The sequence below is a fragment of the Salvelinus namaycush genome, chromosome 12 (genome assembly GCF_016432855.1).
Source record: "Salvelinus namaycush isolate Seneca chromosome 12, SaNama_1.0, whole genome shotgun sequence".
Taxonomy (NCBI): domain Eukaryota; kingdom Metazoa; phylum Chordata; class Actinopteri; order Salmoniformes; family Salmonidae; genus Salvelinus; species Salvelinus namaycush.
In genome coordinates, this window is record NC_052318.1 from 12,901,506 (window position 1) to 12,924,127 (window position 22,622).

Genomic DNA, 22,622 nt, shown 5'->3' on the forward strand with positions numbered 1-22,622 from the left:
GAGCTTTAACTATGACGTTTTCTCAGGTCACATTCTTTGAACCTGCAGGTGGGAGGACAGACTTGTATAGATGGTGATGTCATTTCATGCAGTATAAGTTCCATCTCAATCACCATCAACTTACTGCTATTTCGTAGATAGTGGGTAGGAAAGCACATATTCTCAATAGCTCCATCACCCCTCCTACACTCGCGGACCAGACTAGGCCTTGCTTCGGTATAAAAACTAGACGGCAGTTTAATTATTCACAGGCTATGACTGGTGGTAACTAAGGCCCTAGCTGACTGGAGCCATAAAATAACAAGCTTTTTTTGTCTGTGGCAGTGATAAGATCCTACAGCCACTCTGATCTCGCAAAGCTAGGGCCCAGTTGAGGGTGTGGAAAATATGGCATTGTTCAGTTCAAAGGACATTTCCCTTCAGATGTTTTTTTATATTCTTGAGGTTTCTCTAGTGCCATTTCCACCACCTCCCCTTTCCTTGGATTGACATGGACTGGTGAAAGTAGATTTATATGGGTCTGAAGGAGTTGCTGAGATGGCAACTTTAGGGTTGAACTGAACTGCAGGTTCATCAGGTTGTTAGAACAATTTCTAGGGGGGAGTCTGATACATAACATTTACCACAAATACTGTACAGATTAAAACATGTGATGCTATAGAAATTTTAACTTTTGTGAAACTGCAAGAGCATGCATTTCCATATTTAAAAAATATCTAGGCCTACTCCTCCCTGAGATCAGATAACACAATTGAGCGTCTTGAAAATAAACATTCAGTTCAAAAGCTATGCCCCTCCCCACGGTATACAGTTCAAAACAATACTGTACGTATACTATACCGGAGCGCCAAGTCTGGGACCAAAAGGTGCTGAACAGCTTCTACCCCCAAGCTATAAGACTGCTGAACAGTTAATTGCTGATTTTTGTACTTTTTAAATCTGCATTGTTGGGAAAGGGCATTGTTGGGAAAGTAAGCATTTCACAGTAAAGTCTACACCTGTTTTGTTCGGCGCATGTGAGGCATTTCATGGTAAAGTCTACACCTGTAGTATTTGGCACGTGACAGTTACAGTGCATTTGGAAAGTATTCAGACGCCTATACTTTTCCCACATTTTGTTACGTTACAGCCTTAATCTAAAATTGATTAAATTGTCATTTTCCCTCATCAATCTACATGCAATACCCCATAATGACAAAGCAAAAACAGTGGCAAAGCAGTTATTTTTGCAAATGTACAAAATCTCCACCAGGACATATTACATTTACATAAATATTCAGACCCTTTACTCAGTACTTTGTTGAAGCACCTTTGGCAGTGACTACAGCCTCGAGTCTTCTTGGGTATGACGATACAAACGTGGCACACCTGTATTCGGGGAATTTCTCTCATTATTCTCTGCAGATCCTCTCAAGCTCTGTCAGGTTGGATGGGGAGCGTTGCTGTACAGCTATTTTCAGGTCTCTTCAGAGATGTTTTGATCGGGTTCAAGTCTGAGCTCTGGCTGGGCCACTCAAGCACATTCAGAGACTTTTCCAAAGCCACTCCTGCATTCTCTTGGCTGTGTGCTTAGGGTCACTGTCCTGTTGAAGGTGAACCTCACCCAAGTCCACAGTATTGAGTGCTCTGGAGCAGGTTTTTTATCAAGGATATCTCTGTACTTTGCTCAGTTCATCTGTCCCTCGATCCTGATTAGTCTCCCAGTCCCTGCTGCTGATAAACATCCCCACAAGCATGATGCTTCCACTACCGTGCTTCACCGTAGGGATGATGCCAGGTTTCCTCCAGACGTGACACTTAACATTCAGGCCAAAGAATTATGTCTTGGTTTATCAGTCTACATAATCTTGTTTCCCGTGGTCTGCGAGAGTACTTTAGGTGACTTTTGGCAAACTCCAAGTGGGCTGTTATGTGCCTTTTACTGAGGCGTGGTTTCCATCTGGCCACTTTACCATAAAGGCCTTATTGGTGGTGCTGCAGAGATGGTTGTCTTTGTGGAAGCTTCTCCCATTTCCAGAGGAGCTCTGCAGCTCTGTCAGTGACCATTGGGTTCTTAACCGAGGCCCTTAACCCCTGCCTGCTCAGTTTGGCCGGGCAGCCAGCTCTAGGAATAGTCTTGGTGGTTTCAAACTTCCTCCATTTAAGAATGGAGGCCACTGTGTTCTTGGGTACCTTTAATTATGACATTTTGTGGTACCCTTCCCCAGATCTTTGCCTCGACACAATCCTGTCTCGGCGCTTTACGGACAATTCCTTTGACCTCATGGCTTGGTTTTTGCTCTGACATGCACTGTCAACCTATAGACAGGTGTGTGCCTTCCCAAATCATGTCCAATCAAGTTGTAGAAACATCTCAAGGATGATCAATGGAAAAAGGATACACCAGATCTCAATTTCAACTCCCATAGCAAAGGGTCTGAATACCTATGTAAATAAGGAATGTTTTTATAGATGTATAAAATTGTCAACTTTCACTTTGTCATTTTGGGGTATTGTTTGAGGATTTTTTATTTAAACAATTTTAGAATGAGGCTGTAACCTAAAATGTGGAAAAATGTAAGGGGACTGAATACTTCCCGAATGCACTGTAAATTTAGATTTGATATTCTCCACTGATGCTAGGGGAAATAGGCTAATTGAGCACTGAAAATCTAAATTCGAATGGATTTCCTTCTATAGAGGACAGTATGGACACGACCAGGAAATTAGAGGGCTGAAGGAGTGGACTGCAGTTCACAGCAGGATCTGTACAGACTGTTCTTGGCACAGAAAAGGAGCCCCATACTGTTTGATCCTCGATTTAATGAGAGCATAAACCCTCAATGAGATTACTCTCGTCGGTTGGTACATTTCCTGAGATCATACTTCAGCAAGCCTTGAAGGAATAGAATAAGGCACAAGACATAAAAAAAACTCAAGTCCCATCACTACAGATTAGACAAATTATGAACCAGAGCCGAGACAAATTGGGAAGAGCCCAAGCAGAATTTTTGTACAGCTGTTAATGCGAGGGAGGGCTGATGTAGTGAAACATCAGGGAAAACACATTTGATAATTCAGTTACTAGATTTATGCCCGTGTCCAAACTTTTGTTTATTCTAACGAGCAACACAAAAAAATAATCTGTACACATGCATCGAAGCCCAGCCTAGAGACCAGCGAGAGACGGTGTCCATGAAGTAGTGCAAGGAATATAGGAACCTTTAATGTCTATTACAGCAGCACACATTTATGCATTGAGTAATGTAGCAGGTCTCTAATTGGCAGACTAGCACCACCCACCATAACCTTCAAGCCAAGGCCTATGCATCGGGTGCACATTCACACCAACTTTGAAAACCACCCATTATAGAGGATGCATGTGCCCAGTGAAATCTAACCACAAACAGCAGTGAAAACAAAATACATGGAAACGGACGACTTGGGCAAGCTCTGCTCACTGAAGGGAATCCTTTAATCTCTTGTGACCCACATGACATCCTGACACTCACCCGTGTTTGAGTACCAACAGCACAGCCCAAACTACATTGTAACACCTCCAACAGCCAGTGACAAACCAATGTGCAAATATGCATTAACAGGAATGAACTTCTGCCAAATTTATGCAAGGCAGACAGGAGCGCTGCCCTAACCCACCTTTTCTCCTGTGACGATCCCCCCATGGAACCACCAGGCCTGATCTCATATACAAAACCCTGACAACACACCTTCAAACCTAGTCCCGAAATCAACCTTCCTGGTGGGTGTGAGGTCTGTGCCAATTATGCCACAAACCGAGTGTAACACAGCACCAAACATCCATACTGGAAATTTAAATGTATTGGACTTATTTTACCTACTGAAATAAAGACCCAAGCTATGTGTCAACTGGACAGGGCCCACAAAAAGCAAATCAGAATCCCCCCACCAAAATGCATCTTCTCCAGCACAAGTCGCACCCGTTTCTTGATATGGCTCACTTCACTAGTGTCTGGATCTTGGCAAAGGAGAAACAATTACTAACTGGGATGTAAACAAATGTGCACACATTGAGAACTAAGCTTTGTGTATATTGGAAAATTCAGGGGATCTTCAATTTCAGGTCATGAACCCAACACTTTGTTTCTATCTAAGAGAGTAGGAAGTAATCAAATTACATACCCAACATTTTATTGAAATTATCAGAAGCACAACAGGTCAGATTGAGCTACATCTTAAATGCATTTTAAATTAAATCTTGGAGAAAGCATTAATCATGTAAATTTCTTCAAATGCCTCTTAACTTGATAGGTGCATACAGGGCTGAAACAGATAACCTGTTGATTAGACAGACATTTAGCATAAACTTACCATAACCAATTTCCTATGCATTCTTAAGCAAGCACGATCTAAGCGATGATGTAATATTGGGTAAAGAGTCATGTTGCCCGTGTAGACTGCAGACCACAAATGGCAAAAAGGATCTGCAAAGTCACCAGGGGCACTGCTGTGGGATCATTGCGTGAAGGACCAGCAGTGGGAAAGCCTGACAGGCCCCCTTTGAAAATGATCCAGCACACATTGCACTGAGTAGCTTCTCAACTTACTCTGGTCATTTCAGTAGGCCAGGGATGAACAACCTGAAAGAGACAATTCACTAAGTTAAATACAAATACGAGTTAACTTTGTTATTGCACTAACTCTTCAGTTAACTTTGTTATTGCACTGTTTCCAATAGAGAACCTCCAGCATGGCGCTGGCGAGACCCACTGGAAGGTTTACTTTACGGTCAATTCCACAGCAAGTCAGGAACTGAATATCCCAAGAGCCTTGGTATATGACCAAAATGATGACAGCCAAAAAATCCAGGAAGACAAGAGGTTACCTTCACTGGAGATAAATCATTCAGCCAAGTTCTGGTGTACTGGAACATCAAAAGACCAGTCCTGGTCTACCTGAAGTGAAGTCAACGCTTAATTACTCAATACATTAAAGACACTCCAGCAGGGCATTCATCACACCTCATGGCCAGTATTCTTAGCCTTTAATACACTTGACCATAATCTAAATGACCAGAAAAATTACATTGATACATTGACACTCAATTTGGGGAATCATTGTCAGGGAGTAGCCTGAGGGGGAAAGTGTTGTCTCAGCACAAATACCAGGGCGCCAGGCACAGACCAGCCCAAAGCCTAACGATGCCATATGCAGAGTTGATCTTGCACTGTTTTATGAACAGAACAGCCCGTGGTGAAGGCTGGCTGCAGATACCATACAGTGCTACTCAGTGGTCCCTCTGCTAGCGACTGTACACAAATACTCACTTAAATCATTACCTTCTCAGAGCCCATGGCACACGATACAACAGGCCTGTCAAGAGAACACAGATTAAATTGACATACTGTAAGTTCAATGACTTAAACTTAATGAGAAGTGAAGTGTCTCGACAGATATACCAGGACGCCACACACAAAGACATGGAGACCAACGATGCCATATGCCGAGTTTATCTTGCACTGACTAATGAACAGTCCAACCGGAGTAGCAGCTGGCTGCAGATACCATGCAGTGCTTTGATCATAGTCTATCCCTCCCATATACCCCAGGGATTAGAAACTAAATCCCATGACTGAAACCCAAGTTTCTCAGATTGTCTGCAGGCTAAATTATAACCATCATGCTTTTAGGGAAAGAGGATAATTGTAAATTTATTTAACTGCAAGTCAGAACAATAAAGGTAAGAAAGGCACCCCTGCCCACAAATCTAGAAGGATTTCACTGAAGGAAATTGGGTTCATACCATTGAAAACTGATTGCTAAGCATTGGCCACCAGTCCGCCATATTGGCACTCGCAAGAAGAAGCAGTCCCATAGGAATTAGAGTATTTCAATTAAAATGTTAGAACAAAACCACAAGTATTAGTGGGAACAGTCACAGAACAATATATATTTTTATTAAACTTAAGTAACCTTTTCATATTTATTAGCTCACAATATAATTGAAGTATGAATTAAGGTGACTAAGCAAACTTAACGTTATACATTAAATGATTTTCTATAGCTTCCAAAAGTTTTACAAGTGCGGAGTGCCTAAACGAAGGCTTCAAAACAGCACTCATACTAGGGCTGTCCGTACCTAAAATGAAAACAAACTTGCAGCCTAAGTGGTGCGCTCCACAAACAGCCTGACCACAACTACAACTAATAGGCTGACCAGTGCCCGCATCACGTGTTAGCGACGCATTTTTAAATATATAGAAGTATGTTATTGAAGTATTGCACCCACACGCATCAGAGCGTCTGCGTTGACAAGGGCTAAAATATAACCTTTTTTTATATTTGACGCAGATTATGCTGCAAGTCCTGCCTCTCCCATTGGTTTATAGAAGCAGGTACCCGCGTGCCATCTCATTGGTTATACCCACGTGGGTGATTGAAAGATGAACTATGTTGCCGGTCAGTGTAGTAATCCTATAAAAGTTTAGATGTCAATCACCATAAAAGGTCAAAGACGAAAAAGCCTGGAAGGAGGGATGACTACACACAATTCGGTTAACCTGTGTGTTGATTAATTGTCGGAGTAGAGGACATTGTGCATTTCAGGTAAATAACTGTTTATTTCCCAGGACAAAGCTAGAAATTCCCAAACATTAATGTTTAATGCTTTTCAACCTTTTCCCAAATTAATGTAACTGGTTCAGAGTTGGTTTTGATTTTAACCTGCGTGTCGTGATCGCGTTTGGTGTACGGGGACAAAATAAATTTAAGCACAATGGTGCATGCGCGCAGCCTGTTTGGGTTCCGTTTAAGACTAATATTGAACTCAAACAGAAATTCCAGTGAACGAACAGACATTGCAGATTATAAATTCAGTTAGTGTGCTAGTTATGTCCCATCCCCACGGCCTTCGTAATGGAAGAGTCCACTGAGACAGGCGCAAATGAAGACGTGCCATTAAATGTTTGGCACCTGCTAGACTAAAAATGATCGACCAGTCTACTATATAGTCAGCCCTCAATAATACTCACCAAAGGGACGCTGTGCATCTGGGCTTGAGAGCCACCTTGTGGCCATTTGGTAGACCTATACCAGAGAAGCAGATAATTAGAAACAGTTTCACTTTAAATTAAAACAGAGCTGCAATTTTGAGGATTTGTTCTGTAGTAATATCCCACAGGGCTAATGGCAGTAGCCCCATGGGTAAAGCGAAACCACAAATTTGTTCTTTGAGGCATTTCCAACGACTAGGGCCCACAGTGAGGAGTCTGTCGGGATAGGCCTCAGTACATATAGCACAGGAAGCTTTAAATATGAAGCACTGAGGATTATATCAATATAGTGAACTAGGCATTGCAAGTGGTGAAAGTAACCATGCACTATAAAACTAAGTGCATGCCAAGGTTATTTGATTTAACGCAATTAGATCTTGGAAATACAAACTAACATGACACAAGGCCAATGACCATACGCTCAGGAACTCTTGGGTATTCAGGGCAACTCAGTTGCCCCTTGAAGCTGTTGAAGCAATGGATAGTAGTGAATTCAATGAATATGAACACGTGTTTGCAGCATTTACATCCCTGGTTCGTTCAGAAAGGCATACCTTAATCACAATTCAGAGCAGTTGAACATTTAAGCCAATCATCATTACTACCATTAATATATCAAGCTTAAGGTGATCAAACATACCTGAGTTTGAGCTTGAATTATACATCTTCATATTAAGCTCTTCCCTGAAAGATGAAGGCACCGGATAAATAGCAAATACTTTGTAATACATTTACAAATTGATTGTGTTGTCATGTGTTGCTGCCACAATATGGTGTCTTGTCAATAATATTTTATTTCTAGTCCCAGCCCCATCCAAGCAGGAAGCCTTTTAGCAGGCTATCATTGTAAATATTTTCTTAACTGACTTGCCTAGTTAAAGATAAATAAATGTCCAGTCTCATAAGTAACACTGCTGCTAGGTGAACACAGCAGTGGGTTGCAAGAGAATGGATTGCTATGTGCACTGCTCCAGCACTAAGGCCCACGATGTCAAGGCCCCAACCGGCACTGTGCTTACAAAGACAGGAAATGTAAGATAGGAAAAGTCTTACCACATGGAACAGCTTCTAGCTCAACTCAAAATAGCCAGATGTTGGGCCTGTCATTTCCTGCAATTATCAAGGTTGAGGAAATAAGGCACGTGAAGCAAAATCATAATACAACGTTAGACGCCCATAGTTCTGTTTAAATCCAATGTCAGATTGTATTTTATCGGTAAATTAGCGTTACTAGCAATATTCGCAAATAGTTTACATTAGTTTGGGTAAAGACCTTTGTTCTAGATAACCATTAATGACGTTACCTAGCAAATGAATTAACTAGCGAGGATGTTACGGGCCTCATTGTCACCAATACAATTAATCTGTAAAGATGAAAGCAAACCCGACAGTTCTATAGCCATTTCACATCGATGAAATTCACCCATTGAATCTAGGAAACTCCATAAGTAGCGGTGCACATGGCATTTAGCTAGCCAGTTATCGTCGGGCCTGTTTGCTTACATTAGATGGCCTGCTAACAGACTAGAAACAAAAGCAGTCTAGTCAAAACCACTACAATATGCAAGTTATATTAGCCAATAGACAAACCAGGACAAAATAGTTAGCTACTTGTAGTTTGATGCCTCTTTTGCAAACGTTAACGAGCTAACATTAGCGAGCCATTTGCAACACCGCGTGGCAGGGCAGCAATATCAGGGCAGCCGAATACAACAGCAGTGAAATGCTTACTTAAAAAGCCCATAACCAACTACGCAGTTAAGAAAACAGAAATGACAAATATTTAGAGAAAAAACTAACTAAGATAAGTTTCTAAACATTGAACGCACAACGTAGATTAATACATTACTCTGTAATTCAATTGTACCTTCATTACTGAATTAAGCAACACTGTCGACAGAGCATGTCAGCATGCTAATTTACCAAACCGATCCTGAAGACTGACGAAATGAGACCGTTCAAGCAGTCCGAAGAGTATTTATAGGACAACGCTGGCAGAAAACGCTTTACGGCATACCACCACAACCAATCATAGTCGAGTCCGAAGAGTATTTATAAGACAACGCTAGCAGAAAACGCTTTACGGCATACCACCACAACCAATCATAGTCGTGGATATTTTGCCGCAAGAAGGCTAGGTACTATTTTCCCATACAGACGAGAAACGTGAAACATTCAATTAATGTAAATGATAATACTTGCATTTGTGAACACTTTGAATGCTATGTTCAAGAAGTTACGTTAATGATGTTAATTACAATACGTTCAACAAGTAAACAAATCACATCTGTTTGATATGCATGTGCTATGTCACGTGACGGGTGGGAACTTTCGAACCCGGGAAACCATTCATTTATTTTTAATGTTAGTGAATAATTTCATTATTTTGAACCCCCAGACAGGCCTTGTAGTGGTGTTGCCTCTCAATAAAAGTTTATATTGCGAAAGCTTAGTAATTCGCCACTATGGGTATTTATCATTCAAAAGGAAAGATCCCTGAAGAAGTTTACAGATTTTGGTCAGCTGTGGCATCATCCATCCGTCTGGGATGGTTGGGGACTGATGATATGGCAAAGGTTGGTGTGTTTAGCCAGCAAACTAAAGTTCGCTAGTAAACCAATATAACGTTATAGAGTAGTAAGTAACGGCTAACTAGCTAGCGTTAGCGCTGAACTATGTCAGCTTCTAGCCAGCTAGCTAACCGTTGGATGCATCAATCACAGTCGGTCAAAAGTACAACGTTATTGGTGAACTGTCTGTTCTTCAGTCAAGTCAATCAATGTCAATATGAAACTATAATCCATGATACTACATGGAATATAGCCTTTTGCAAGGTTCATTTTATTGTCCTAACTCAATTGTAAGGTTCACTTTCTTGTACTAACCGTAGGAGATGAAGGTGTGCCAGCTTGCCATTTTCCCCATGCTGTTGAATGCCTCTGCTTTGCAAGGAGACATTGTTGGTCTTGAGGGACACTTACAACAGGTAACGTTACCCAGAGTATTATTATCGACCAATATATATATATAGCTATATATATAGCTATATATATATATGGGAAAAAGCTATATAGCTATATATATAGCTATATAGCTTTTTTCCCATGATGTTTTGAGCCACGTTACAATTGATATAGAGAAGTATGGGGACACCCTCTCTCGAAGTAATGGGGTAATGTAGCGACCTCTACAAGGGGTTTGGACCTCTTGGCTTAACTGTTATGGCGTTGGTTTGACGGTCATTGGACCCAGGTTCAAGTCCCCAGTCGGGGTTATCTCCCGAATTCACTACAGTTATATAAGTAACTACTATTAGCCTAGCTAGTAGTACTTACTTAGTTAGCTAGCTACTGTGTCATACAACTGAATTTGTGGTAATAACGTTAGTTCATGAAAGCATTGCTACTGTATCATCATTTAGAGGAATTTAATTCGGTTGACATAAGTATTGATACTTAGGAAATTCATCCCAAAATGTTGACTGTCATGCTTTAGGGAGCTGATGTGTCTGTGTCAGACGGACATGGGAGGACACCTCTCCACCTGGCTGCTGGTGAGGGGGATGTCGAGACTGTCAGATTCCTGCTGAAGAAGGGAGCGGATGTCAACGTTAGGGATTTTGCGAGAGAAACTGCTCTCCGAGATGGCATTCGCTGCAAGTGAGAAAACAAACCTCAATCTTCGATTATCTGTGTCTGGTGGGGCCCAGTGGTATTTGCATTTTAGTCATTTAGCAGATGCTCTTATCCAGAGCAATTTACAGTAGTGAGTAGGGTTGCAAAGGGTCGGAAACTTTCCAGGAAATGTTCCATGGGAAGTTAAGCCCGGGATATTGGGGAATTTTGCTTAAATTCATCAAAGAAGTTAGCTTATAACAGTGAACCTTTTTTGTGGGATACACATAAGGCAATTCTAGGGCTTGTGGCATATTTTGGTTAAACTATCCACAATTCAATGGAATTGCAATCCTCTGCATGAACAGTGCATTCTTCCATCACATGTGTAGTGCACTCTTCCATCACATGTACAGCTGATTCTCCAGATCTTGCACACTAATGAGATGCTATTGAGCCCACACTACTACACTGTCTGAGTCAAGGACTACATGCTTTCTGGTCAGTTTTGATTACAATACTGGGTGGGGTGAATATATTTTATATGACATACATGATTTTTTGTTAAATAGTAAATAATAGCCTACAGCAAAGTGTTTAAATAATTTTCAACTTGTTAACAATTTGAACACTATCAGATGTGTGGAGACATTTCACTGCAGCTAATGTAGAAGGAAAAGCTGTGTACATTTGCAAATACTGTGCCAAATCATATGTGGAGAATGCAACAAAGATGCATAATCATCTGGCCAAGTGCATAAAGTTCCCTCAGCGCTCACAACAAGCAACCTCTGACAAAAGTCCCTCTACTTCTATTCGAGGTGAAAATTAGGAATCAGACACCTTATCGATAGCAACAGCTCATGGTACTACTGGAATCAGAAGTTTTTTTTACTCAATGGAGGAATATAAGTCAGAGAAATGCTGATGATTGTCTTACTCGAGCTGTGTATGCAACTGGTTCACCTCTGATGCTCACAGGCAATGTGTATTGGAAGAGCTTTCTGAATGTTCTTCGCCCAACATACACCCTTCCAACCAGACATGCTTTATCTACTCATTTGCTGGATGCAGAGTTCAACAGAGTTCAAGTGAAGGTCAAGCAAATCATCGAGAAAGCAGACTGTATTGCAATCATCTCTGATGGGTGGTCGAATGTTTGTGGGCAAGGAATAATTAACTACATCATCTCCACCCCTCAACCAGTATTCTACAAGAGCACAGACACAAGGGACAACAGACACACCGGTCTTTACATTGCAGATGAGCTGAAGGCAGTCATCAATGACCTTGGACCACAGAAGGTATTTGCACTGGTGACAGACAATTCTGCGAACATGAAGGCTGCTTGGTCTAAAGTGGAGGAGTCCTACCCTCACATCACACCCTTTGGCTGTGCTGCTCAAGCATTGAATCTGCTCAAGGACATCATGGTACTGAAAACAATGGATATACTCTACAAGAGATCCAAGGAAATGGTTAGGTATGTGAAGGGTCATCAAGTTATAGCAGCAATCTACCTCACCAAGCAAAGTGAGAAGAATAAGAGCACCACATTGAAGCTGCCCAGCAACACCCGTTGGGTTGGTGTTGTCATCATGTTTGACAGTCTCCTGGAGGGGAAGGAGTCTCCAAGAAATGGCCATATTATAGTCTGCCGATATGTACAGCCCCATCAAGAGGATCCTCATGGATTATGTATTTTGGGAGAGAGTGGTAAGCAGCTTGAAACTCGTGAAACCTATAGCAGTAGCCATTGCACGGATTGGGGGAGACAATGCCATCCTGTCTGATGTTCAGACTCTGCTTGCAGATGTAAGAGAATAAATCCGTACTGCCCTGCCCACTTCACTGTTGCTCCAAGCAGAGGAAACTGCAGTTCTGAAGTACATCAAAAAGCGTGAAGACATCTGCTTGAAGCCCATACACGCCGCAGCGTACATGTTGGACCCCAAGTATGCTGGCAAGAGCATCCTGTCTGGTGCAGAGATCAACAAGGCCTATGGAGTCATCACTACCGTGTCTCGCCACCTTGGCCTGGATGAGGGCATGGTTCTTGGCAGTCTGGCGAATTACACTTCCAAGCAAGGGCTTTGGGATGGAGATGCAATATGGCAGTCGTGCCAACATATCTCATCAGCAACCTAGTGGAGAGACTTTGTGGATCTGAGGCTCTTTCCCCTGTTGCCTCCATCATCCTCCAAATCCCACCAACATCACCTGCCTCAGAGCGCAACTGGTCCTTGTTTGGGAATACACACACCAAAGCACGCAACATGCTGACAAATACAAGGGTTGAAAAATTGGTGGCCATCTTGGCAAATTTGAGGCTTTTTGAGCCTGACAACGAGCAATCTTCAACAAGGTTGGAAAGTGACCGTGAAGATGAGGCCTCAGAGTCTGATGTTCAAGAGGTGGACATTGAGGAGGTCCAGGGAGAAGACATGGAGGCCTGAGAGGAAGACAACCAAAGCTTTAGTTTCTAGACGTTTTTGGGAGATGTGATGGATCATCCTTCAATTTTCCATTTCTTTTGTTGTTCAGTGAAATCATCCCATGTGAAGAGTCAACTCATTTAATTAAAGTTCAATTCGGAACTAAATTTCTATTTTTATTTCTATTGGAAGGATTTAATCATTTGCAATTATGTCTACTTATGATAAGGTAAAAGGTTTATGTCTCCATTTCTGTCTCCATATGATATGGTAAATATATCCAATGTAAAAAAACATCAACATTTACACTACCGTTCAAAAGTTTGGGGTCACTTAGAAATGTCCTTGTTTTTGAAAGAAAATCAAATTTTTTGTCCATTAAAAACTTCTTGTCAATATGGGGGCGCTGTTTCCACTTTGGAAAAAATCGTGCCCAAATTAAACTGCCTCGTACTCTATTCTAGATCGTACAATATGCATATTATTATTACTATTGGATAGAAAACACTCTCAAGTTTCTAAAACTGTTTGAATTATATCTGTGAGTAAAACAGAACTCATTTTGCAGCAAACTTCCAGACAGGAAGTGAAAAATCTGAAAACGATGCTCTGTTCCAGGGCCTGCCTATTGAATTGCCTTATATTTATGGTTAAGCATGCACTGCATACGCCTTCCACTAGATGTCAACAGGCAGTGGAAGGTGGAATGGGGTGTCTAGCTTGATCTGAGGTCGAACAAGAGCTCTTGGAATGACGTGTCCAGAATTTCCTTTCTCTACCTAGGCGCGGGAAGCACCTCCCTATTGTCTTATGATAAGCGTTCGGTATACACGGCTAATATCTCCGGTTTTGTTTTTATTTGATACATATTAGAAAAACATCATAAAGTAGGTTTTTTCAACCGAGTTTCATCAGTTTATTCAACGTTTAATGGGACTTTTGGAGTTTTCCGTTCTCTGCGTCGAGAGAAATTGGGAACGTCATCAACATTGGCTAGCCTTGTGGAGCGAATTCGACAGGAGAGAAGGACATTCTAAAACCAAACAACGATTTATTCTGGACAAAGGACTCCTTGTACAAGATTCTGATGGAAGCTCAGCAAAAGTAAGAACAATTTATGGTGTTATTTCGTATTTCTGTGGAAAATGTTTAGTCCTATTATCCGCCCTTTTTGCGTGCGCTGTCTCGCTATAACGTAAGCTGTTTGTTATGGTAAAGTTATTTTTTTAAATCTAACATGGCGGTTGCATTAAGAACTAGTGTATCTTTCATTTGCTGTCCAACATGTATTTTTTAGTAAAGTTTATGATGAGTTCTTTGGTCAGATTAGGTGAGTGTCCAAAATAGCTCCGGACAATTTGGTGAATCGATGCTACACATTCACAATGTATAACCACGGTTTGCAGCTCTAAATATGCACATTTTCGAACAAAACATAAGTGTATTGTATAACCTGATGTTATAAGACTGTCATCTGATGAAGTTGGTCAAGGTTAGTGATTAATTCTATATCTTTTGCTGGTTTTTGCGATCGCTACCTTTTGCTGCTAATAAATGCATTTGTGTGTTTGGCTATTGTGGTAAGCTAATATAATGCTATATTGTGTTTTCGCTGTAAAACACTTAAAAAATCGGAAATATTGGCTGGATTCACAAGATGTTTATCTTTCATTTGCTGTACACCATGTATTTTTCATAAATGTTTTATGATGAGTATTTAGGTATTTCACGTTGCTCTCTGTAATTATTCTGGCTGCTTTGGTGATATTTTGGATGGTAGCTGCAATGTAAAACTATGATTTATACACCAAATATGCACATTTTCGAACAAAACATAAATTTATTGTATAACATGTTATAAGACTGTCATCTGATGAAGTTGTTTCTTGGTTAGTGACTAATTATATCTCTATTTGGTCGGTTTTGTGATGGCTACCTATGCGGTAGAAAAATTGTGAAAATATGCGGTTGAGTCTTTTGCTATTGTGGTTAGCTAATAGAAATACATAGTGTGTTTTCGCTGTAAAACATTTTAAAAATCGGAAATGATGGCTGGATTCACAAAATGTTTATCTTTCATTTGCTGTATTGGACTTGTGATTTCATGAAAATTATATTATATGATATCCCTGTTGCGTTAGGCTAGGCTATGCTAGTCAGCTTTTTTGATGAGGATGCTCCCGGATCCGGGATGGGTAGCAATGAAAGGTTAAATTACATGAAATTGATCAGAAATACAGTGTAGACATTGTTAATGTTGTAAATGACTATTGTAGCTGGAAACAGCTGATTTTTAAAGAAATATCTACACATGCGTACAGAGGCCCATTATCAGCAACCATCACTCCTGCGTTCCAATGGCACGTTGTGTTAGCTAATCCAAGTTGATCATTGTAAAAGGCTAATTGATCATTGCCCTTCTTAATCTTTTCTTTTTATTGGCTAGTCTGAGATATGGCTTTTTCTTTGCAACTCTGCCTAGAAGGCCAGCATCCCGGAGTCGCCTCTTCACTGTTGACGTTGAGACTGGTGTTTTGCAGGTAGTATTTAATGAAGCTGCCAGTTGAGGACTTGTGAGGCGTCTGTTTCTCAAACTAAACACTCTAATGTACTTGTCCTCTTGCTCAGTTGTGCACCGGGGCCTCCCACTCCTCTTTCTATTCTGGTTAGAGACAGTTTGCGCTGTTCTGTGAAGGGAGTAGTACACAGCGTTGTACGAGATCTTCCGTTTCTTAGCAATTTCTCACATGGAATAGCCTTCATTTCTCAGAACAAGAATAGACTGACGAGTTTCAGAAGGAAGGTCTTTGTTTCTGGCCATTTTGAGCCTGTAATCAAACCCACAAATGCTGATGCTCCAGATACTCAACTGGTCTAAAGAAGGCCAGTTTTATTGCTTCTTTAATCAGAACAACAGTTTTCAGCTGTGCCCCACGTCTATTTCTATTGGCACAAGCACTGTTCATGACACAAACTGTTCACACCCCTCTTTTTGGCAGAGAGAAAATGTAACAGGTTAAAGGCTTATTTCTTGCAATTCTACACATTTTGTCATGGGGTGCAGAGAACATTTTGCAGTTTTTAAGCACATTTTCTTCCAATTCTATGCATTTTTCCATATCTATTCATGTGATATTTAAGTGACTCGAACATTACCACTAAATCAAAAAAATATTAGCTGACATGGGCTAGTTGATCTGGAACTTTCTGACAAGTTATAAATAGCTATCTTACAACAGGAAAACTGAAGATGCACTACCCAATTTTGAAATCACAATTCTGTATACCTCTGGCCCTTCTTTGGACACTGTGTTAACTAACCTCCAGACGAGCTTCAATGCCATACAACTCTCCTTCCGTGGCCTCCAACTGCTCTTAAATGCAAGTAAAACTAAATGCGTGTTCTTCAACCGATCGCTGCCTGCACCTGCCCGCCCGTCCAGCATCACTACTCTGGACGGTTCTGACTTAGAATATGTGGACAACTACAAATACCTAGGTGTCTGGTTAGACTGTAAACTCTCCTTCCAGACTCACATTAAGCATCTCCAATCCAAAATTAAATATAGAATCGGCTTCCTATTTCGCAACAAAGCATACTTCACTCATGCTGCCAAACATACCCTCGTAAAACTGAACATCCTACCAATCCTCGACTTTGGCGATGTCATTTACAAAATAGCCTCCAACACTTTACTCAACAAATTGGATGCAGTCTATCACAGTGCCATCCGTTTTGTCACCAAAGCCCCATATACTACCTACCACTGCGACCTGTACACTCTCGTTGGCTGGCCCTCTCTTCATACTCGTCTCCAAACCAACTGGCTCCAGGTCATCTACAAATCTCTGCTATGTAAAGCCCCGCCTTATCTCAGCTCACTGGTCACCATAGCAGCACCCACCCGTAGCACGCGCCCCAGCAGGTATATCTCACTGGTCACCCCCAAAGCCAATTTTTCCTTTGGCCACCTTTCCTTCCAGTTCTCTGTTGCCAATGACTGGAATGAATTGCAAAACTCACTGAAGCTGGAGACTCATATCTCCCTCACTAGCTTTAAGCACCAGCTGTCAGAGCAGCTCACAGATCACTGCACCTATACATAGCCCATCTGTAAATAGCCCATCCAACTACCTCATCCCCATACTGTATTTATTTATTTATCTTGCTGTCACGGCCGTTAAAAGAAGCGGACCAAGGTGCAGCGTGGTGAGCGTACATTTTCTTTTATTAGGGAAAAAGACGCAGAACAAAACAATAAACACTACAAAAACAGACCGTGAAGCTAAAGGCTATGTGCCCTACAAACAAAGACAACTTCCCACAAAGACAGGTGGAAAAAAGGGCTACCTAAGTATGGTTCTCAATCAGAGACAACGATAGACAGCTGTCCCTGATTGAGAACCCTACCCGGCCAAAACATAGAAATACAAATCATAGAACATAGAATACCCACCCCAACTCACGCCCTGACCAAACCAAAATAGAGACATAAAAAGGATCTCTAAGGTCAGGGCGTGACACTTGCTCCTTTGCACCCCAGTATCTCTACTTGCACATTCATCTTCTGCACATCTACCATTCCAGTGTTTAATTGCTATATTGTAATTACTTCGCCACCATGGTTTATTTATTGCCTTACCTCCCTTATCCTACCTCATTTGCTCATACTGTATATAGACTTTTTTACTGTATTATTGACTGTTTGTTTATTCCATGTGTAACTCTTTGTTGTTGTATGTGTCAAACTGCTTTCCTTTGTCTTGGCCAGGTCGCAGCTGCAAATGAGAACTTGTTCTCAACTAGCCTACCTGGTTAAATAAAGGTTAAATAAAAAATATAAATAAATAAATTCTGCTATTACAACTTCCAAGACTAAGTTGAAAGCAAGCCTGAGCTGCGTTTTTCTTTAATCAATATACAGTACGAGTCAAACGTTTGGACACACCTACTCATTCCAGGGGTTTTCTTTATTTTACTATTTTCTACATTGTAGAATAATAGTGAAGACATCAAAACTATGAAATAACACAGTAATAACAGTTTTTGAGATTCTTCAAAGAAGCCACCCTTTGCCTTGATGACAGCTTTGCACACTCTTGGCATTCTCTCAACCAGCTTCATGAGGTAGTCACCTGGAATGCATTTCAATTAACAGGTGTGCCATGTTAAAAGTGAGTTTGTGGCTCAAATGCATGAAGAAGTAAAGAAATTCCAATCAGTTCAGTTGTGACAGGGTAGGAAGTGGTATACAGAAGCCCTGGTTGGTGAAATACCAAGTCCATATTATGGCAATAACAGCCCAAATAAGCAAAGAGAAACAACAGTCCATCATTACTTTAAGACATGAAGGTCAGTCAATCTGGGAAAATGTCAAGAACTTTGAAGATTTCATCAAGTGCAATCACAAAAACCATCAAGCGCTATGATGAAACTGGCTCTCATGAGGACCGCCACAGGAAAGGAAGACCCAGAGTTACCTCTGCTGCAGAGGATAAGTTCATTAGCGTCACCAGCCTCAGAAATTGCGGCGCAAATAAATGTTTCTCAGAGTTCAAGTAACAGACACACCTCAACATCAACTGTTCAGAGGAGACTGCGGCCTTCATGGTCGAATTGCTGCAAAGACACCACTACTGAAGGACACCAATAAGAAGAAGTGACTTGATTGGAACAAGAAACACAAGCAATGGACATTAGACCGGTGGAAATCTGTCCTTTGGTCTGATGAGTCCAAGTTGGGGATTTTTGGTTCCAACCGCCATGTCTTTGTGAGACACAGAGTAGGTGAACGGATGATCTCCGCATGTGTGGTTCCCACCCTGAAGCATGGAGGAGGTGGTGTGTGGGTGCTTTGCTGGTGACATTGTGATTTATTTAGAATTCAAGGCACACTTAACCAGCATGGCTACTACCGCATTCTGCAGTGATTCGTCATCACATCTGGTTTGCTTTTAGTGGGACTATCATTTGTTTTTCAACAGGACAATGACCCAACACACCTCCAGGCTGTGTAAGGGCTATTTGACCAAGAAGGAGAGTGATGGAGTGCTGCATCAGATGACCTGGCCTCCACAATCACCCGACCTCAACCCAATTGAGATGGTTTGTGATGAGTTGGACCGCAGAGTTAAGGAAAAGCAGCCAACAAGTTCTCAGCGTATGTGGGAACTCCTTCAAGACTGTTGGAAAAGCATTCCTACAGGAATAGACAATAGTAAAAATAAAGAAAAACCCTTGAATGAGTATGTGTTTCCAAATTTTTGACTGGTACTGTACAGTATATTTAAAAAAAAATTGTGTCGGGGAGATCCCCATGCCCCTCCTGCCGACCCCTCGGGGTGCGCCCCACAGTTTGGAAACCACTGATGTAGGCAATACCCGCACTGTATCTGCAAGCTGTTGGTTAGAGTACACGTGCCAATACCAGAGTGGGCACATTCGCTATATAACATTATGTGACAAAATGATCAGTGGAGTTCAAAATTCGATGGAAACCCATTTAACTTGTGTTTTTTTTATTTATTGGGAATTTAACCGCAAAAGTAATTTAATGGAAAGTTAACACAACTCTGGTGAGAAAATGTGCATTGTAATGGGTGCGTGTCGGTGGCAGGGAAGTCAGGCGCAGGAAAACGAACTTGATATAAACAGAGTCGTTTAATAAGTTCTCATAAATCAAAACAAAAAATATATGTATCCAAAAAATAATATAAGTGGGTACAAAACCCGACACATGACTTGCACATAACATACAATAAAACAATCTCCGCCAAGGACATGAGGGGAAACCGAGGGTTAAATACAAAACATGTAATTGATGGGATTGGAACCAGGTGTGAAGGAAGACAAGACAAAACCAATGAAAAATGGATCAGTGATGGCTAGAAGGTTGGTGACTTCGACCACCGAACACCGCCCGAACAAGGAGAGGGACCGACTTCGGCGGAAGTCGTGACATGCATATTGTTTTTATGTGGATTTTAGAATATTTGCATGAACATTTTTCACCGATTGGATGTAAACATAGTTTGACGTGGAAATAAAAGTGCTGAAAACAAATTGGCTCCCTAGAGAACAAGCTATGAAGGAAAAATACTGGAATTTTGGTGCAGGTACAGCCAACTAGCGCAAAAATAATATTGCAATATTGTCTTACGATATATAACTGTATACATGTCCCCCCTATCACTAATGGCATGGCAATTATACAATAACTGCAAATGTATATATTTACACATTATTTGAAACGTTTCCAGGAAAGATTTTTCCTCATGTTTTTGTTATGCATCAGTATCTAAAGCTCCAAATGGGAGACCTCATCTGAGATGAATGGCTAGACTAAAGGTATTTTACCAGGAGTCCCTCAACAACATGACTCTTTGTGTCCGTACAGGAGCATAGAGGTTGTTTCCCAACTGATGAGTGAGGGTGCTCACCTGGAGACATCCTCTCTGGAACTGGGGGTTGAGATGTGTTGGTGGGTGAGCTAAATGAAGTAGCCAGCTACTGAATGTATTGAATCTTATGGTTAACTTAAACAGCATATAACCTAGCTGTGGTCACCAACACTGGTCCTGGAGAGCAATGGCATTTGCAGGTTTTTGTTCCCCCCAGATTCTGCTAATCAACTGTTCATCAAGACTTTCATTAGTTGAATTATGTATGTTAGTACTAGGCTGGGACAAAAGTCTTGCACAACTCTAGTCCTGCAGTGACCAGGGTTGGTGACCACTGGCATATATTGAAAGTCACGTCTCAGAGCTATTTGTGCACTTATAATTGTATGAAAATGATCACTGCTTAATTTCCCTATGTGTAGAAGGGCTGCACATTTAATGTATTGAATTCATCACATTTTTATGAAAATGTTTGATTTCCTTACTGTCATACATAGAACTGACCTTTGAATACATAATAATTGGGAATGACACCGTGTTTGAGATGTAATTAAAGGCCTCTCTTGTCTGCAGCCTTGCGTTCTTGGGAGACTTCAAGCAGATGGAGGTGTGGAAGCAGGCAGGGGTTAGCTTCAACTTTGCTGATGCCGATGGCAGAACTCCTCTGCATGTGGTGGGTTTCTACTTTCCCATAAATCTTCACTGGAGCATGATTTTGTACTTAGCAGTACTATGATTTAGATATTGTCAGAATAACATTGTGGTCTGGCATGACCTAATTCTTTAAAGATATTGAAGTACACCAATATACAGAATGAAACATGTTGATGGATAGAACTGCAATGAATACAAAAAAGCATGTAACTTTGGTTTATTCTAGGCTGTCTGCACTAACCAGCCAGACATGGTCAGGTTCTGCATCAGGAACGGCGCCAGTCTTGAGGTTTTGAATTCTCCACAACCAACCAGGTTTAATATAGTACAGTGCATTCGGAAAGTATTCAGACTCCTTAACCTTTTCCACATTTTGTTACATTACAGCCTTATTCTTAAATGGATTAAACCTGTTTTTGCTTTGTCATTATGTGGTATTGTGTGTAGATTGATTAGGAAAATGTTTTATTTAATCCACTTTAGAATAAGGCTGTAATGTGGAAAAAGTGAATGGGGTCTGAATACTTTCCGAATGCACTGAATTTGGTCCAATAAATTACATTTATTCAGATAAATGTGTAATTCAGAGGTGATAATCTGTTATACCATTTCTAATTTCTCACTTCTATAACTTATCCAAATGGACCAGTAGCCTTAGTCTACCCTATACGTTGTGATAATCAATCACACCCTTGGCTACCCCTAAAAGGACAGTCTGAGTGATTTGTGTCTGTATTGTCACTGCAGCAGCGCGACCTCTTCAACAACCAGCCGGTGGATGATGCTCGGCATCTGGGTCTGCAAACCCTGGTGGAGATGCTGAGCAATGAGGCCCAGAAGGAAGCCTCCGACCTCGTGGCCGAGGAAACCAAGATCAATGTGGAGGAGCAGATGGCCAGAGGCCTGGTAGAACTCTCCCTGGTCCCATAACATGGACACAATTAGCCCCATTATCCTTATCTAGTACCTAATTATCGAGTTTTGTTCACTCTTTTTCATTTTACAACTCATTTGTCTCCCTCTACTGAAGTGCTTAAAGTCAAAATTGATAAATGTTGAGAATTATATTTTGCTGTTTGCTCTTCATTTATTTTCTTAGCTCATTTTCCCATGTTAATTGTATTTTTATGGTTGATAATAGTTGTGAATGTTATGACTCTCTTTTTTTTTACCCCCTTTTCTCCCCAATTTCGTGGTATCCAATTGTTAGTAGTTACTATCGTCTCATCGCTACAACTCCCGTACGGGCTCGGGAGAGACGAAGGTCGAAAGCCATGCGTCCTCTGAAACACAATCCAACCAAGCCGCACTGCTTCTTAACACAGCGCGCATCCAACCCGGAAGCCTGCCGCACCAATGTGTCGGAAGAAACACCGTGCACCTGGCGACCTGGTTAGCGCGCACTGCGCCCGGCCCGCCACAGGAGTCGCTAGTGCGCGATGAGACAAGGATATCCCTACCGGCCAAACCCTCCCTAACCCGGACGACGCTAGGCCAATTGTGCATCG

The 22,622-nt window shown here is 41.3% G+C and overlaps 1 protein-coding gene and 3 non-coding genes across 4 annotated transcripts; 1 reads left to right on the plus strand and 3 right to left on the minus strand.

The window, feature by feature from the left end:
• Positions 1-5,103: 5,103 nt before the first annotated feature.
• Positions 5,104-5,243, minus strand: LOC120057668. Its single transcript, XR_005477954.1, has one exon. It is a non-coding gene; the product is annotated as a small nucleolar RNA SNORA8 (small nucleolar RNA).
• A 154-nt stretch (positions 5,244-5,397) lies between these two features.
• LOC120057666 lies at positions 5,398-5,534 on the minus strand. The gene has a single exon (XR_005477953.1). It is a non-coding gene; the product is annotated as a small nucleolar RNA SNORA8 (small nucleolar RNA).
• A 1,578-nt stretch (positions 5,535-7,112) lies between these two features.
• On the minus strand, positions 7,113-7,246 carry LOC120057669. The gene has a single exon (XR_005477955.1). It is a non-coding gene; the product is annotated as a small nucleolar RNA SNORA18 (small nucleolar RNA).
• Positions 7,247-9,338: 2,092 nt separating this feature from the next.
• Positions 9,339-22,179, plus strand: si:ch211-209a2.2 (L-asparaginase). Its single transcript, XM_039004633.1, has 7 exons — positions 9,339-9,586; positions 9,901-9,996; positions 10,506-10,669; positions 20,457-20,540; positions 21,034-21,133; positions 21,341-21,403; positions 21,862-22,179. The coding sequence occupies exons 1-7, from the start codon at positions 9,476-9,478 to the stop codon at positions 22,042-22,044; spliced, it is 801 nt and encodes a 266-aa protein (XP_038860561.1). The 5' UTR covers positions 9,339-9,475; the 3' UTR covers positions 22,045-22,179.
• Positions 22,180-22,622: the final 443 nt, after the last annotated feature.